Source organism: Myxine glutinosa, chromosome 7 (genome assembly GCF_964187855.1).
Source record: "Myxine glutinosa chromosome 7, kmMyxGlut1.1, whole genome shotgun sequence".
Taxonomy (NCBI): Eukaryota; Metazoa; Chordata; class Myxini; order Myxiniformes; family Myxinidae; genus Myxine; species Myxine glutinosa.
In genome coordinates, this window is record NC_136267.1 from 139,697,595 (window position 1) to 139,716,821 (window position 19,227).

Consider the following 19,227-nt stretch of genomic DNA (forward strand, 5'->3'; position numbering starts at 1 on the left):
CAATGTTGTTTGATGGAAAATCTTGAATTACCATTAAATGAGTGTTGGATAATTAGTCTTGTAAAACGGGTCAAACCATTTTTGGCTTTTAGACAGTCATACTCCTATCTACTTGGATACCCTCATAGAGTAATTCCGGACTATATGGAATTGAACAGACGTATTTGGTGCGATGATTTATTTTATTTTATTTTGAAACACCAGTTTTTCTGATCTTTTTTGTCTTTTTTTCTTCTTCTGCTTGGCATAGCTAGGTGGAACCAGGTGGCTGTATTTCAGAAGTTAACGTTTTGTACTCAAAGTCTCAGCCCAACAACCTGTCGCCTGATCGATGGCAGACGGTAACCACTTTTTATTCGGATTTTTTAGTCCTTTTTCATGCAAAGAAAGTCAACTTTTTCAATGGACTTTTTCACCTTATCATCATCAATAACTTCCCTTTTTGTCTTTAAAAAAATATTTTATTCTATTTTTCTAACTGTAAGAAATACAAGAGATCAAGGACAGTTAAATCATTTTTCATTTACTTTATAATGTTTTAGTTCATCTGATCAACAATCCCAATTTCAGCTCAATCTGAGCATGGCTTTCACACATGTTCAATAAAGATTATTTCGATGAGGTGGATAGGGAAATAGTCTACACCTAAATGAACACAAAAGGTGAACGCAAAGGGCCAGCTGGAGGCCACAAAATGCCAAAATTAAAATAATGTTTTATCTTAATGCCATTTGCAGCTTGAGACATTCACCATCAGGGTAAACTATTGCACATTCAAATATGGCGGAAGTTTTGAAAAAACCCTCAATATGTTTCAACTACACGCCCTTTCCTTTCCCTCCCCTTAGTCAAATATATCCTTCCAACCTGTTTTCCCTTCTCTCGCAACTCCTCATACCATACTTTATTTCTCCTTTGTACATTCTCCCTCCTCTTCCTTTTCTAAAGTTTAATTTTAATTTTTTTTATTTCAGCACCTCCTTCATGTGTAACAATTATATGGCATCTCAGAGTTAATGGTCTGTCTTAAAATCCACCAAAACACAGCATATAGTTTTCACAACTAATCATTATCCGCAACACACCACAAGAAGGTGTGGACTATCTAAAATTGGAAAAGGCTGCTTGGACGACCTTGCCTCCGCCATCTTCTCGCCCCTGCACAGGTACCTTGTGCCGATCATGTCTGCACCTTGATCATTAAGAATATAAAACATATTATTTGTTTTTAACTTTTTGAGGCCTGGGGGAGCAGTAGGAAATTGAAGAGGGAAGAAGGGGTAAATATGGGGGGGACAACCACAATGATGGTCACATTGTATATGTACATACACCACCTATGCCAGCAAGGCACCACAAAGCTGCACAATGGAAGTCCAATGCATTATGTCAGATGTCAGAAATTCACGAGTACACTTTTCCTGATTATAGACGTTGAAATTATCATTAGTAAGTGCAATCTTACTCTTCCAGTTATCATTGCTGGGAGTATTCCTGCAAGGTGAAACTATATCCAAGAACTTGCCAACATAGCTTCTGTGCCATTTGATACATGCCATCTAAGTTGAGGAATGTTTCGAACTGAAAACAACCCTTAGCCATCGATCTGATCATTGCTCCCACCCCTTAGAAAAAAAAAATATTGTATACAGAGTCGAGGCTCATGGAAAGGCGACAAGACAGAATGGACGAGGAATGTAGCAGAATGGAAACAACACTAGAAATGGGGTAGAGGGTGAGGGGGGGAACACACCGACAGTAGGGTAGAGGGCCAGATAGTGGGGGAAATGTGGAAGAATGAGAGCAAGGGGAGAAGAACATAAGGGATGAACAGGGTGGATACAGCCACACACTCTGAATGATAGAAGTGGAAGGGAAAACAAGGGAAGAAGCAGATAAGGAAAAAAACCCCTAAAAATTAAGAGGAGAGTGAGGAAGCAGAGGGAAACCCTGTAATCTGGAAACCCAGAAAGAGATGGGCTTATGGAGGGTATAAAGGATCATGATTGTAGATGGGGGAGTACCTGATATTGTGCAGGTGAAAATCCATCTTGAAGCATTGGAGGGAAGAATGCGAATGAACAGACTGAGGGAGTTGGTTCCACAGGCAGGAGAAAAGAGGAATGAATGAGGAGGTGAGCAGTGAGTTTGGATTTTGGGGATTTTCACGAAGAGGGGGTTACTGTGGAATGCATTCACGCTGAAACCTAGTGGGGGCAGGAGAGGGGGGACACAGCATGGAAAGGACGGAGGGTACAACACCAGAAAGGAAGTGACAGAACACAGAGAGACCACCAACCTGTATACAATATGAAGAGACAGGTACCAATGATTTATTTAAGGCCTTGGTTTCCGCAGCATCAAGTTAGGATAAAGCACCAGCCCAAATGATAAAGCAATATTTCATCAAGATGCAGATTAAGATCTCTTAAATAAAAGGTCAGTTGTGCCAAGGAAAGACTTTTGCATGAAGGAGGATGCCCAGTCAGCGGCTTTATTTGGAGGCCAAGATATGTACTATGGTTTGCCCAAGAAAGATCATGGCTGATGATGATGCCCAAAGGTTTGAGTGAATGAACTTCTTGGAGAGGATTGTTAAGGAAGTAGATGCGAGGGTTTACCAGATGATAGATGGAAGGGTTCGGCAGACAGTCTTTTTGGAGAGATAGAGAGAGAACTGTGCGATTTGTTTGGATCAAATGACATATTTGTACAAGTGTAGAACAAGCTCATGATTATTTCAATGTCTTTAGACGTTCAGAGTGACGAAGTCTGAATCCCAACTGATGGTCTGAGATCAGGCTGCTAGAGAAAAGGAAGGATTTTATGTCAAGTGTGAAGATGGATTCCATGATCTTGCTGATGATTGGAAGTAAACCAATAGGTCTGTAGTTAAGAGTACCGGTATCTCATCAAACACCAGTGTCGTGATGTTGTTTGACTTCCAAGTCGAAGGAAGATGACCGAGGGCAAATGATAAGGTGAGCAGAACAGAAAGAAGATGTACAAGAACAGTAGAGCAGGTATTTAAGACACGTGCGCTGATGCCGTTTTGGGCCAGTTGCAGAATCAGTGCCGAGGATTCCCCAAATCCTTCCTTTATTTGGGTGTTTTTTAAAAAGGGCAATTATTATTGAATCCTAAATTCATTGTCAACAAAGTAACTCAAGCCAAATCTGTTTGAGTCCAAGTTTTAAAATATAACCACAAGTTCAGCTGTATACCATGCCATATACACAATAACTCACACTAATTATCCTGTAAGCTACCTCCAATCACAGCTCTTTTTTTTCTTTTTTTTTGTATACAAGATCGAGCTAACATTAATGACAAAAAAATAAAATAAACGGACACATAAGAGGAAATAAAGGGAGCGGGAGACAAGATGGGGAGAGAGGGGGAAGCACACAAGTACAACATTTGAGAGCAGGGACATCGGGAGATCTGTGGGATGTAGAGTGCTTTGGGGGAGGAGGCGTGGGAAGGAGGGGGTGGGGGTGGGAGAGGTTAAAAAAAACACATGGACACAGCTAGGACTTCCAGGAAAGAAGTCGGTATTTCAATATACGTACTATGCCATTCTCAAAATTATCTAAATTATCAGTTATGATATCTCATCAAACACCAGTCGAGATTTCTGTCCTGATCTCAATGTCAATCCTTAATTGTATTATTTTTGCAATCCTTACTCTTCCAATTCCCAACTAAAGTTCCCGTTCAACATGCATGACCATACCTATCATATTCCCAGGTTCTATCGTATTCGCAAGTTTTTTTTCCAGTCCAATCTATAGCACATCTCTTACTGATTATAGTTCAACTCTTCCTGTGATTACCAGATGTGAGCCATTATTTTCCTCTCATGCAGAAGAAGACCCATGGTCGTGGATTTGTGCGTGTGCATGCCCCGTGGCATGTGCTACTTCGAGAAGCAGAGTTCATGAAAATCAAAATGCCGACAAGAAGGGTAAGAAAATGGATGATAGTGAGGCATGATGGACTGAATGGCTTCCTCCTGTGTCGTAGTTCCTTGTTATTATTCTTGTGCCCAGTAGTATTTTTCTAACAGTTACACATCATAAACTTAGTTTAAATCCAAGTTTCATTGCGTAGTTGGAATTCAGTGACATTGCACATCAATTCTCTTTTGATTCTGATGTACCATCATCTGCTACAAATAAGGTTATCTTAACATGGATATACACCTCAACACGTATCACCATTGGTGGGGAAACTCCCCTTGCGGAGGGGGGCGGTGGGGGGGGGGGGGATTAATTCGCTACAATCTTCATTGTGTAACCCTAAGGCCTAAGTCCTTTTGTCAAGTTTGGTTAAGATTGGATAAGTAACGACCGAATGTATCGCGTTCAAAAATCGTCAGACAGACAGACAGACACCAAATTGTGTATTTTAGTATGAAGACTTTTGCTGGAAATGATGTAACTTTTCTAAGACATGATTTGGGGGACATGTGACTTCGTCACTTCCCCCCCCCCCCCCCCTCTCTTCCCTCTTTATTACTTGCGGAAAGTGAACATTTTTCATGTATACTGATCGGTCATGTGCGTTATTCTGTCTGTTTGTCTGTATGCCAATTGCCTACAGGTAACAATTTCTACCAATCTCCACGAAACTTCACGAAATGGTAGAGTTTGTCATAAGGAAGAAGACTATTGATTTTGAGGTCAAAAGGTCAATTGGTCAACATAGGCCAAAGGTCAACAACTTTGTCAAATTTCTAAAATCACCACTTTTCATCCGATTGACTTGGAATTTGAAGATGATTTGAACATTTGATCTGCAAATATTAACCACCAATTATTTTAAAGGTCAACATAGGCCAAAAGGTCAACATAGGCCAAAGGTCAACAACTTTGTCAAATTTCTAAAATCACTACTTTTCATCCGATTGACTTGAAATTTGAAGATGATTTGAACATTTGATCTGCAAATATTAACCACCAATTATTTTATAGGTCAACATAGGCCAAAGGTCAACAACTTTGTCAAATTTCTAAAATCACCACTTTTCATCCGATTGACTTGAAATTTGAAGATGATTTGAACATTAGATCTGCAAATATTAACCACAAATTATTTTTGAGGTCAACATAGGCCAAAAGGTCAACATTGGCCAAAGGTCAACAACTTAGGTGCAGTTTCTAAAATCCTCAATTTTTATCCGATTAACTTGAAATTTGAAGAGGATTTGCATGTCTTTTGAAGATTCTGAATCTTCTTCAGAATCTTCAGAATGAGAATTCTGAATCTTCATCTTCATCACTGAATTCAACGACTCAACGGTCAACAAAGGTCAACATAGGCCAAACGTCAAATACTTGTTTTAGGGTTTTCGCCAGTATCGTGCGACGCATTACATATTTATTGTTATCATTTTTTCGGTGGCAATCTTGCCGAGGTTTTTTTGGCCACTAATGTATCCTGAGATTTCCTTTTGCCATTGTGTACACTATTTCTCTGCTGGCACTTACTGTATGCCTTTCTATTATTCTTTGTCTCCTTAATTTAAATGGAAACATAGTTCCAAGCTTTGTTTCTCATCAAGACATTCATAAAATTATCGGTGCATACATTATGGATATTCAGTGAAACTATAATTGAAAGCTCAATGGAGAGTATTTTGAAGCACTACATCTCAGGAAAAATCTGCAACTTAAAAAAATACCTGTAGAATACATACTGCAGGATTACCAAGAGATTGTCACCTGGCAGGTGTATGAAGTGGAAGAAGAGCAAGGAGTGAGGCGTGTACTATCGGAATTTTGGAAGAGAATGACGAAAAAGTTACAGCCACAAGTTCCTACAACTGGAACTGATAACAAGAGACACATCTCTCTCCCTTTCATCCGTGACAAGCAACAACTGTGAGAAACCAATACATACATATGGAATGTAGTGGGGAGAGGGCTTGGGGAGATTTTTTAAAATTTAATTACACCTTCTGTCTTGATTTTGATTTAAATCAAACTGATGAACATGCACCATATTTTAGAAGTGTTGCTTCAAATAAACAACGTTATAACTTGTTATAAAAATGACAATGATGTCGAAGCTGAACCAGTGTAAACAAAGGGATACCGACCACAGCCACAATCCATTCGTTTCTATGATCACCACATATTCCTGGAGCGTTCTGTTAGATTGAGATAATTACCCTGCGCTCGCGCAGTGAAAAGTGGGGTTAAGCGATCGGGTACATGCATACATAGGTACGCACGTGCATGCGTATGTATAGGTACGTACATACGTAGGTGCATATGTCGTACATACGTACGTGTCTGCATTTTAAAAAGGAATTTTATCGCCAAGTGTTGGTCCAATTGACACGAAATTTTGCACCATAGGAGCAGCTCCTCCTGTAGAATGTTCTTGTGATAATTATGACGTCATATGGTACGTGCTACAGGCACCATCTTGGGAAACGGTTGCACCTCCATATCTCCGGAACGCTCAATGGAAAAAATTGAAACATTGCTCATTGTCAAGTATTCCCAATGGCGAATAATATATGTTAATGATGATGTCATCGGTGCCTTCATTATGACATCATAATTCGACAAGTACAACGCTTGATCTGATAAGTATTTTTTTTTTTTATTCTCTGCAAATGTTCGCCCGATGGACACGAAATTTTTCACCATAGTATGGAGCTACTGGTGTAGATTTTTTCAGTGCTAATTCTGACGTCAGATGTCATATGGTATGAGCGTTATTTTGGAAAAAGCGAAAAATTTTGTACCTCTGTATCCCCCAAACCGCTCCATGAAAAAAGTGAAATATAGCTCATTGTAAGGAAGTGCACATGGGGAAAAGTGTTGGTAACAATTACGTAATTTGTGCCTTAATTATGACATCATAATTCTACAAGTGCAATGTTTAGTCCAATCAGTTTTAAATTTCCTGAGCGTGATCTACACAACAATTACATTGGAGAATGTAAATGTATGATGTCATCGCTCACATGCTTTGGCAGCCATCTTGGATCAAAGAAAACAAAAGAATCCCTTAAAAAACAGAAAAGTTGAATCGCACCAAGTTTGACTGTGTGGGATAAGTAGTCTATGAATACCATATAGTTTGCAATGTTTTGCCTTTCAACCATTCCCTGAAGCCCAAATAGATAAAGCCCATTGTTCAGGTCAACATTGTCCAAGTGAAGTGTCTTAGACTCGGACTTTATTTATCTTTCAGGGCTGGCAGGATGGCCTAGAGGTATGCATACAGATGATAGAGCCTCTAATCTGGGTTCAAATATCGGCCCAACTATAAACTGTTCTACAGGTAGGGTGATTCACCAAGGTTTGTGGTGTCCCTCGAATGGACATTTAAACCGGTCTGCCAGAATTATTTGGTGGACGTTAAAGATCCCACCGTGTTATTCCCGAAGAGCAGGCGAGCTATCGCTGGCACCCTGAACAAATTCTAAATTCCTGCCCTCACGACTTAGTCGAGGGCAAAGCCTGGCCAGCAAGTTCGTGAAAGACTTGGGCCAAAACTTCCCACCCGGCCAACCCACAAGAACATGCGAATAATTGTGGCCATTCGAAGAAGTAAATAATAATAAGTTTATTTCGCTGTCAGAACACTTCTAGCTCTCCACTGAAAGAATTGGGACCATATACTTATTAGATACGCTCAAGGAGAAAAGACAGGGCAGGGGGTTAAAATAGGAGAATCAAAATTTGATAAAAAGGAAGAGAAGCGAGGATGAAAGGAGGAGTAGGAGTTGGGAGGACAGAAAATAATGAGATATAGACATGTAAGATGAAGGGAGGGAAGACACATGTACATGCATGCGAGAAAATAAGGTGGGTGAAGGAGAAAGACTTCTTTCACATTTGCGTACGTAATAAATAGATGCGTCCGCTTGCAAAATGATTTCTTTGTTTGACATTTTCCTCGTGATGTTTTAATTGTGAACCTTGTTTTGGTTTTAGGTTTAACATCACAGACAAAGAGACCTTTTTCAGCAGCGCCACTCGCAGCCGCATTGTGAGTATGTGAATCACATTTTGGAAATAATCGGAACAATTGGCTGTCCATTTTGTGATGTTTCATGGAATTTTATTTAATTATTTGAAGAAGGCTTTATGTTGTGCACTATTTGCAAGACGACCATATTTGATTATTTCCACAACGTGTGTGTCTTGGACTATTGTGATTATTTAGTTCGGATAACTTTTCAAATGCACAACACACACAAAAGTGCCACCTAACCCTCAATTATTTTATTTTTATTTTTACAGGCCCAAGAGATTCTGAAAAGGACGGTATGCAGCAAAGGGCAATATAGCATGGGTGAGTTTTGAAGACCATGTTATAATTGATTAGAAAAGTTGACAAGTAGAGCTACATTCAAAGTACACCGCCCCCATGCCAAATAAATAAATAACATATCCTCCAGCGCGCAACATTGCCGGGGCACCTCCGACTTGCAGCACATGGAGATGCAATTGGGAGGAAGCAGTGCAGAATAATTAATTGATTAATTGTGTAATTAAAATAAATAAAAAATAATTAATTTCTTAATCCATTGGCTGATAGCACACCTAAACCACCACTGTTTCATCTCAATCTACCTCTTCAAAAAATCAAATAATTGAGTAATTAATTGAAAAATTATAAAAATTAACCCATTAATTGATTAATTAATAAATCAAAAATACCCTTTTACAGCCAAATCACTTGGTCATTGTCATGTCCAAATATCGGCTTCCTACCTCAAAAGGTGCCTGAGATGTTGCCCAGATAAGAAAGAAAATAAATAAGTACTTAATAAATCGATAGTAATTAAAAAATTAATCAAGTAATTGATTAATATTTAAATAAAGATAACATTTTTTCCAAAGCACTTGTTCACTGTTGTGCCCAAATTTCAGCTTCCGAGCTCAAAGGATGGCTGAGATATCGCCCAGACAAACAAACAAACAAACAAACAAACGGACTGAAAACAGAGTACTCCTGTTCGGCGCACGTCATCATTGGGCCCCCTTCGGAGCCCGACGATGACGTCATGCAGCACCTGTAGATGGAATATGGAAGGAGCGGTGTATAATAATTTCAGCTCAAATCCCATATACTGTGATATTGTTTTCTCATTGGGTGATAATGCTCTGCATGACATGTGTGCACTGTGCATGCTCCTCCTAATATCCCTATAGAAAAACCTCTCGTTCCCTATTTGTTTTGCATGTGTACCTCTTTGACCCAGAGAGCGATTTCATCCATGGCTGTGCCGACCATGCCGGAAAGGTCGAGGAGTAGACGTCAGACAAATAACAGTCCACCAGTCTGAGCCTGCAGTGATATTTATCAGCAACAGCATGTCCAAGCAACTGTGATCACTTTGGTCATTAATTGCAGGTTCTGCATCCATTGCTGCAGTTTGCAAGCAACCTTAGCATAGGAAGAGGCCATTGGACCATTCATGCCTGAGATACATCACCACCACATTCGTTCAGTCTGCTAGATTATTAATCGTAGTGAAGCGTGGTGAAGCAATTGCATTAACTAGGGCATGCCCGTACTATATATATATCTAAAATTATATCCCCCCCCCTATTTACATGAAATGGTTTGGTCCAAAGCGAACGGCTTGCGAGTGGTGACAATCCCCCCCCTCTATTTACATGCAATGGTTCGGTCCAAAGCGAACGGCTTCCGGAGTTTGGTAAAGAAATCGCCATCGCGTACACAAACGCGCAGGAAAGCGAATGAATCGCAAATTCGTTTTTATTAGTTGTAAAACATAATGCCCAATTATTCAATTAGCGCCAACGTATTTTGGCTGTTTGCAATTTAATCGCAAGGCAAAGTAGAAAGAGAAGAGGGAAAAAAAGAAAAGCCTTGCCTTGCTGCAAACAGCTGCTGCAAACAACAACAACAGGGAAGGCTGCACTGTCCGGAAGTTGGCATATCGCAGTTACGATTATTTTAGTGTTAATGGCCAATTATTCAATTAGCGCCAACGTATTTTGGCTGTTTGCAATTTAATCGCAAGGAAAAGTAGAAAGAGAAGAGGGAAAAAAAGAAAAGCCTTGCATTAACGCATTAACGCTTGCATTGCATTAACGGTTCGGCACACGTGATAGCTCGCTGCTCTCTGATTGGTTGAAGCGTTTTTTGGACATAGCTCGGTAGGTACTTGTCCGATTAATTTCAAACCTTGAAAAGGCACATCCTCGGGTCCCCAGCAATATACCTGGCAAGTTTCAAGTATATCGGACCCGTGGTTGTCGAGAAACAGCGGTCACAGACAAACACACAGACACACAGACACACAGACACACAGACACACAGACACACAGACACACAGACACACAGACACACAGACACACAGACACACAGAGATTACTGGAATTATAGATAGATGAACAGGATTAAATAATTAAATTGATATATGTGGGAAAATTACATGCCCAGAGCAGGAAAATGACAAGCTTCACTACGCCCCCTGTGGTGTTTTATAATAGCGGACATGGATTTGTCTCCCCCATTGGAGGAAGACCCTCTTGTGTTCAAGCTGTTGGTGTTCCTATGTTTGGCAGCGAGTGCCCCGGAAGCATTCGCGGAAAGAGAGACAAAACTGCATGCTCAGTCAGGGTCACCCAGATAGCTCAGATGGCAGAGCGCTGATCCAGTTTTCCAGAAGACCTGCGTTCAATTCCTGATCAGGGCATCTAATTTTCCCACATATATCAATTTAATTATTTAATCCTGTTCATTAATCAAATATAAATATATATATATTTTGATGATGACAAGGTGATATAATTAATTATCTCCAAGTCATCAGGTCCTGATGGATTCCATGCTTGAGTGATCACAGATTCCAAGTGAACACAACACCTGAATCTTTCTTCTCCGCATCTTCTTGTGTAACCCGTCATTCCTGTCCCATCTGTCATGTATCCATATTTTGGATTATATTTGTCAATATTATTTGTCAAGATGCATCCATCCATTAGATTAGAGCATTCCTCGCATAGCGGCAGACAGGGTTTTGCAAACGTGTGTGTGTGTGTGTGTGTGTGTGTGTGTGTGTGTGTGTGTGTGTGTGTGTGTGTGTGTGTCCCATAACCCTTTTACCATGAGCTTTTGTCATCAAATTTTCAACAAAACATTATTATGAGAATATGGAGAAGACAAACGAATAATTTTGTCAAAAAGTTAAAGGTCAAAATCACATAAAATCGTCAATTTTCATCCAATTGACCTGAAATTTTAAGAATTAGCATATTAGGTCACTGTATTGGTTCACCAATCAAAAGCTCGAAAACTATTGTTTTTTATGCCAACGAAGGCACTGGAGGCATTGTGTTTTCGGGTTGTTCGTCCTTGCGTCCATCTGTGCGTCTGTCCGTCCGTGATAGGTTTTCGTTACCGCAATAACTTGAGAACGGCTAAAGGGATTTAAATCAAACTTAGATCATGTATGTACAGATGAACTGATTATATTTTGGGGTCAAGAGGTCAAAGGTCTTGTTTAGAGGGCATGGTAGGTAAAAAAAAAAATCCTGTTTAACCGTGATAACTTTTGAACCAGCGATGGGATTTTGACCAACGTTGGTACAAGTATGTATTATGATGCAAATATGAACTGATTTGATTTTGAGTACAAGAGGTCAAAGGTCAAAGTCTGTAATAATAGGTTTTCATTACTTAAGAACAGCTGAAGGGAACTAAATCAAACTTGGTGCATGTATGCATAATAATGAATGGTCAAGGTCACCTAAAATCGTCAATTGTTTTTGTATTTTCGTTTTCGTTGTTTTCGTTATGTCTGGCATATAGAAGAAGAAGAAGTCTGAATACAAAGGCGACGCGTATGGACTTTGCATTTTCAGATGCTTTCTAGTTTTTATCTGGATTTAAACCAAGTTGCCATTGGACAACAGCAGTCACTGAATATATCAGTCTGTCTGAAACTCTGTAGAGTCATTAATATCCTTCACAGTTCACTACAGCTTTGTATCTGCAAATATATTCATATGGCTCTCAATTGCCTCAGGGAGATTGTTTACTTAAATAGGAAACACTTGCCCCAAAACACTCCTATGTGTAACTCTACTAATCAATTACCTCTGACCAGTCTGAATGAGCACCACCAATACTCACTGTCTCTAAGATTATCCAAGACACTGTTCGGCCAAGCAAGGACTGCTCATGGACCTGCTCACGGATTCCATGTAAACAAAGTTTGTTATGCAGTCGCTCATCTGGTGCTGAATCGAAAGCCTTGCCAAAAGCAAACCATATCACTTCCACATTTCCATGCCTATCAAGCATTTCCGACCACTCATCCATGACCTTATTTATTTGCATCTGCAAGGTAGTGGACAAAAAATGGAAACACCTGGTTAAATGAGGGACACTAAGCAACGGCTTTCACACACTGTGGCCTATGTGTTAATTAAGCAAATAACATCCCAGCATGCTTAGGGTCATTTATAAAATGCTGCACAGGCCTGGTTCCCTATAATTATGGCTAGCATGGTTCCAAAAGGAAACTTGCCCTCTAATGCCCCCATCCACAGGGCACGTGTGCTACCCCAATGGTTTGCTGAGCATGACACTGATGTTATCCATATGACATGGTTTTCTCAATCGCCGGATCTGAAACCAATTGAACATTTATGATATATTATGGAACGACGCCTGAGTCAGTGTTTTCCACCTCCATCAAACAGGTGCTAGTTGATTGACTTTCTCATGGAAGAATGGTGCCGCATCCCTCCTGCAGAATTCCACACACTGGTGGACTCTATGCCACGATGCATACAGGCCATACTGGCCACACGTGATGGCCCAATGCCCGATTAAGTGACTTTACAATGGTGTTTCCATTTTTTTCCCACTACCTGTGCATGAGTGCACCTGCCTAAATCCATGCTGTATCATTGAAAACATATCGTTGCTACTCATATGTTGAGCATTTTTATCTCTAATCAATGACTCCATGATTTGGTTCGATTTATGAATTACGGTTTGATTTAAGAATTTGGTTCGATTTATGAATTACGGCTCGATTTATGAATGACTCCATGATTTTGTGCACTTCTGAAGTATTACTAACTGGAGGATTTCCTAATTTACCTTTACCTCATTGCTAGAATATTTGGGTCACATTGGCAGGTTTCCAGAAGTCTTTCACTACACACTGTTCTATAGACCCATTAAAGATGGAACACAGTGTGGTGTGCATATTTATTCCTTTACAAGCTTCTTAAGCAATCCGGGATGGAATGCATCAGGTGTTGACGACATGGAGACAATTAATTATATATTGTTGAAATGAAGATCAAATAGCTGTATGTTGAAATATGTTGAAAAAGTCAAAACTTTACATGGGGTGTACTTACTTTTTCACGTGACTGTATATATACTGTATTAAAATGCAACTTCAAGTTTACTTGCAGTCTGTGTAATTCAAAACTGCCCACTGCTAAATGTAGTGACAGCTGCCACACAGCTAACTGCAGTATCAGTTAACCTACAGTACAGACATTCTTAGCATTTGCGACAATGTCAGCACCCTTCACCAAGGAAGCTCGAATCAATCAAAAAATAAAGGTAATGTCGGTCAGAATGTTTGCATCAATTGGTCGGTCCAATCTGACAGTTAGCCTCTCCAGTTTCGTTTCACCATTGAAGAATAAGTTATTTTCATCGAGTTGGTTGGGTCGTGCTTTCTTATCATTGTAATATCACAATCACTAATCTGATTATCATGTTTTCTTTGTGTAGGTTTCAACAGCCTCATCGCCAATGGTGTTTATGAAGCAGCCTTTCCATTGCACGATGTAAGTACCATGTATAACTAGAACAGCACTCAGTAGAGACCATCACTCTGCCAGGCTGAACAGTTTACATTTTGTATCCCACTGATAGGTTAGATCTGGATACAGACATGAACCAAAATCGAATCGCTTGTTCTTGTCACCTATCCAACTCATCCACCGAATTTTGTCATGACCCATCCACCACTTTTTGAAATATTGCTATACATATGTCGTTTTTGGCCCGAATCTTTTCATGGTGAAGAATAAGTTTGAAAAATAAAAAATTCGCATATCCACATCCGGATCTTCACCAGATTCTAATCAATTCGCCTTTGTCACACACACAACCTGTCCACCAAATTTCGTCCGAATCATTTGATTTATGAATTACGGTTCGATTTATGAATTATGTTTCCATTTATGAATTATGGTTTGATTTATGAATTACGGTTCGATTTAAGAAATTGGTTCGATTTATGAATTACGGTTCGATTTAAGAATTTGGTTCAATTTATGAATTACGGTTCGATTTATGAATCTGGTTCGTTTTATGAATTACAGTTCGATTGATGAATTACGGTTTGATTTATGAATCTGGTTCGATTTATGAATTTGATTCGATTTATGAATCTGGTTTGATTTATGCATTACGGTTCGATTTATAAATTACGGTTCGATTTATGAATTATGGTTCGATTTATGCATCTGGTTCGATTTATGAATTTGGTTTGATTTATGAATTTGGTTTGATTTATGAATTATGGTTCGATTTATGCATCTGGTTCGATTTATGAATTTGGTTCGATTTATGAATTGCGGTTCGATTTATGAATCTGGTTCGATTTAAGAATCTGGTTCAATTTATGAATTACGGTTTGATTTATGAATTACGGTTTGATTTATGAATTATGGTTCGATTTATGCATCTGGTTTGATTTATGAATTTGGTTCGATTTATGAATTATGGTTCGATTTATGCATCCGGTTCGATTTATGAATTATAGTTCGATTTAGGAATTACGGTTCGATTTATGAATTATGGTTCGATTTATGAATTACGGTTCGATTTATGAATCTGGTTCGATTTATGAATTATAATAATAATAATAATACATTTATTTTATATAGCGCTTTTCAAGAAGCCCAAAGACGCTTGGTTCGATTTATGAATTATGGTTCGATTTATGAATTATGGCTCGATTTATGAATCTGGTTCGATTTATGAATTATGGTTCGATTTATGAATTACGGTTCGATTTATGGATCCGGTTCGATTCATGAATCTGGTTTGATTCATGAATTATGGTTCGATTTATGAATCTGGTTTGATTTATGAATTTGGTTCGATTTATGAATTACAGTTCGATTTATGAATTACTGTTAGATTTATGAATTACTGTTCGATTTATGAATTTGGTTTGATTTATGAATTTGGTTCGATTTATGAATCTGGTTCGATTTATGAATCTGGTTCGATTTATGAATCTGGTTTGATTTATGCATTATGGTTCGATTCATGAATTACGGTTCGATTTATGAATTACGGTTCGATTTATGAATTATGGTTCGATTTATGCATCTGGTTCGATTTATGAATTTGGTTCGATTTATGAATTGCAGTTCGATTTATGCATCTGGTTTGATTTATGAATTTGGTTCGATTTATGAATTGCAGTTCGATTTATGAATCTGGTTCGATTTATGAATCTGGTTCGATTTATGAATCTGGTTCGATTTATGAATTACGGTTCGATTTATGAATTACGGTTCGATTTATGAATTATGGTTCGATTCATGCATCTGGTTTGATTTATGAATTTGGTTCGATTTATGAATTATGGTTCGATTTATGAATCTGGTTCGATTTATGAATTATGGTTCCATTTCTGAATTACGGTTCGAATTATGAATCTGGTTCGATTTATGAATTATGGTTCGATTTATGAATTACGGTTCGATTTATGGATCCGGTTCGATTTATGAATTATGGTTCGATTTATGAATTACGGTTCGATTTATGAATCTGGTTCGATTTATGAATTATGGTTCGATTTATGAATTACGTTTCGATTTATGGATCCGGTTCGATTCATGAATCTGGTTCGATTCATGAATTATGGTTCGATTTATGAATCTGGTTCGATTTATGAATTACTGTTCGATTTATGAATCTGGTTCAATTTATGAATTACTGTTCGATTTATGAATTACTGTTCGATTTATGAATTACTGTTCGATTTATGAATTTGGTTTGATTTATGAATTTGTTTCGATTTATGAATCTAGTTCGATTTATGAATCTGGTTCGATTTATGAACTACGTATGACTGTCTCGATATATTATGTATTATAATTGTGTATAAAAATTATGACTGTTTTGATTCATGAAATATGTTCCATTGATTAATATCTTCCATTGATTTTTTTTTTTCAAGATGTGTAAGAAATTCACATACTTTTCATCCATCCAGGGAGATTATGTTCCTGTTGGGAATAAAGAGAAGAATGACCGTGTGGTAAGTTTTGTTTCGGGACCTTAAAGTGAGATAACTTTGCAAAGCCTTGCACTAAGACACTCCGTGAAGAACCACAGGACAAGGTTCTGGAGCAGCAGCCATAACAGAGGATGTGGCAGAGGGCAGTGCTTGGTTATTGATTCATGGTTTGAGAGAAATCAGTTAGACACTGCGGTTGCTTTTGCAGAGCATCAAATGAGATAATGTACAGTTAGAGCAAGAAAGTGTTTGCAACTGCATGAGTGGCACACTTGTCTGCAACACCACTGACTGTGTTCAAAGCACTGCGGCTGGACAGGTGCATACCATGACTCCCAAAATAAGGCTCAGAGGGTGCTCTGACGTTATGTTACCACCCCGATAGCTCCTTTGTACAAATCTGTACAAATATGGTCCACCAAGATGCTTGGTGTTATCTTTTCAGCCCCATTCGACGTTTCGCCTCTGCCATCTTTCAGACACATCCTTTGCCACCACCTTTCGGCCAGCATTAATTTGGTTATCCTCTTCTTCTATCCCTCTGCAAATGTTATTCCTTCCGCATATACACGGTGTCCTTGAAGAACTCTGTTGGACTCCTCCTTGTCCTTCTGAGCCTGCTGTCGCAACTGTAAAATTAGATAAAGTAAAGCATTTTATAAGAGAAGGTTAAGACTTACCGAAGTGGTTTGATTGTTATTTTCATTTGATTTGGTTATGACAAACTTCCCTGCAAATGTCTGCTGCTCTTCTTCTGCTCCAATCGGTTCATATGACCATGTGCTTGTTAAAGTGGACATCTCTCTGGCCATTCTCAGAGAGCCTCCTCAGCATCGACGAGTCTGGCATTTCACTCAGGCCGACTGGGACGGTCTTCAAGCAGCCATCAATCATCTGGACTGGTCTCCCATCTCTACTGCCTCTGACATCAACTCATCCTGGGAATTCTTCCAAAGTAAACTGCTCTCTCTCATGCACAGATTTATCCCATCTCGTCTTCAGTTGTCTTACCCTTCCTCCCGTCCATGGTACACTGAATCTTGTGGTGAGGCAGTTGCCCTGAAACAAATTGCCTTTGCCTCTTGGAAGGCTAAGCCAACTGAAGGCAATCTCAGTTCCTTCCACCAAGCTCGGAACAAGTGTGTGTCTACCCTCAGGAGTGCCAGGAAGCACTGTCTCTCCACACTCAAGAATGAACTCTCAAACCTGTCTCCTTCCTCCAAATCCTGGTGGCGTCTGGTCAAATCCGTTTCTGGTGTTTGTTCCCCCTCCATCCCCTCCCTTACCTCAAATGGTTACACAGTTGACACCGCACGTGACAAAGCCGAATGCCTCCACTCTGTGTTTGCCTCAAAATATTGTGTCCCAAACCCATCTCTTTCTGTTCCCACCTCACCAAGTCGAACCCAACTGTGTCCTTCTCTCCTGACAAGGTAGAGAAATTTTTGTCAAACCTTAATTCTGATTCTGCAACTGGACCAGATGGCATCAGCCCACGGGTCCTAAAATCCTGCTCTGCCGCTCTATCTCACCCTCTCTCTGTTCTCTTCACCCTCTCATTTGCTCAAGGTCATCTGCCATCATCTTGGAAATCAGCAAACATCACCGCTTTACACAAAAAGGTGCAAAAACAGATCCTTGCAACTACAGACCGATCAGCCTGCTCCCAAATATCTGCAAAGTCATGGAATCCATCATTGCTTTGGATATCAAATCCTTCCTCTTCTCCAATGGCTTGATCTCTGATCATCAATTTGGAATCAGACCAGGTCACTCTACTCTGGACATGCTGCTTCTGCTGTCTCAACAATGGATGGAGGTCCTCAATGCCAAACAGGAAATCAGAGCTATCTCCCTTGACATATCACGTGCCTTCAATACCGTCTGGCACCCATCTCTGCTCACCAAACTCTCCTCCTATGCTATCCATGGAAATCTCCATGTATAGTCCTGTAGCTAAATGGGATTTTTCAGCTCAAGCTGGAAATTTAGTATATAGTTTTTTTAAAAATTGATTTGTATAGCTTCGGGTGTTCTCTTTCATAATCTGTCGGGTGAACCTGGGTCACCCTTGAGCGTTTTGAGAAATTCAAGATGGCGTCCAAGATGGTTGCCATTTCATATTATTGGCTATAACCTCTTTCATATTTAACCTAGGATGATATTTTTAGTGTCTAGTCATATGTTGTAGGGGTCAAGGAATCCATATAAATCAATTAAAACGTCGGTAAGTGATTACATCATGGTAAATCCAAGATGGCTGCCATTTTGGCCGCCAAATCATGTTTTAGGCTTTAACATGCTTCATACTTAACTTAAAGTGGTAATTTCGGTGTCTAATCAAATGTTTTGCAGGTCAAGTAATCCAATTTAAATCATTTAAAACGTTTTTGAGGGATGTCATGTTTAATCCAAAGATGCTGGCCAATAGAGGCCTACAGGTGGCTACTGCCTCAACTCAAGCTTTTTGAGTGGCAACATACATGAAAAATGATAACCAATCAAATCAGTCTAAATACACTCAGTTACGCAATCAAGCTGTCCTTTTTTGGCAGCAACCTGTACCCTTACAGGCGCAAAATATTGTGCAGTTCAAATTATACTTTGTACAACTACACACACGAGTAATACACGGCGTGACACTTTGGCATCCACATCGGATTAGACGCATGATAGACTCCGGAGCGAGTTCTGTGTTGACTGGAAGAGAAATTGGTTGGAGATTTTTCATTTGTGTGTCCTTCCTCCAGCCATACGATTCTGGATCCAGTTCTGGTGGATTGTTATCCTCCAAAGAACGCCACACAATGGCTTGGTGATGGGCCCTTTTTACATTCTCTGCAAACGCCTCATTGGTTGGAAGAAGAGAGCACAGTTTCGGTGGGGATGGTGAAGCCTGTCCTGTTTTGGATGCCCATACCTTCCATCGT

General features: G+C 39.4%; 1 protein-coding gene across 1 annotated transcript in view; it reads left to right on the plus strand.

Annotated features, from left to right (window-relative positions):
• Nucleotides 1-19,227, plus strand: part of LOC137430878 (anoctamin-1-like) — a 210,907-nt gene that overhangs the window by 92,936 nt on the left and 98,744 nt on the right. The window contains exons 5-11 of the mRNA XM_078782360.1: nt 255-341; nt 3,869-3,967; nt 5,734-5,885; nt 7,959-8,013; nt 8,268-8,319; nt 13,768-13,823; nt 16,274-16,318. Of these exons, the coding sequence (XP_078638486.1) occupies nt 255-341; nt 3,869-3,967; nt 5,734-5,885; nt 7,959-8,013; nt 8,268-8,319; nt 13,768-13,823; nt 16,274-16,318 (546 nt within the window). The remainder of the gene's footprint in view (nt 1-254; nt 342-3,868; nt 3,968-5,733; nt 5,886-7,958; nt 8,014-8,267; nt 8,320-13,767; nt 13,824-16,273; nt 16,319-19,227) is intronic.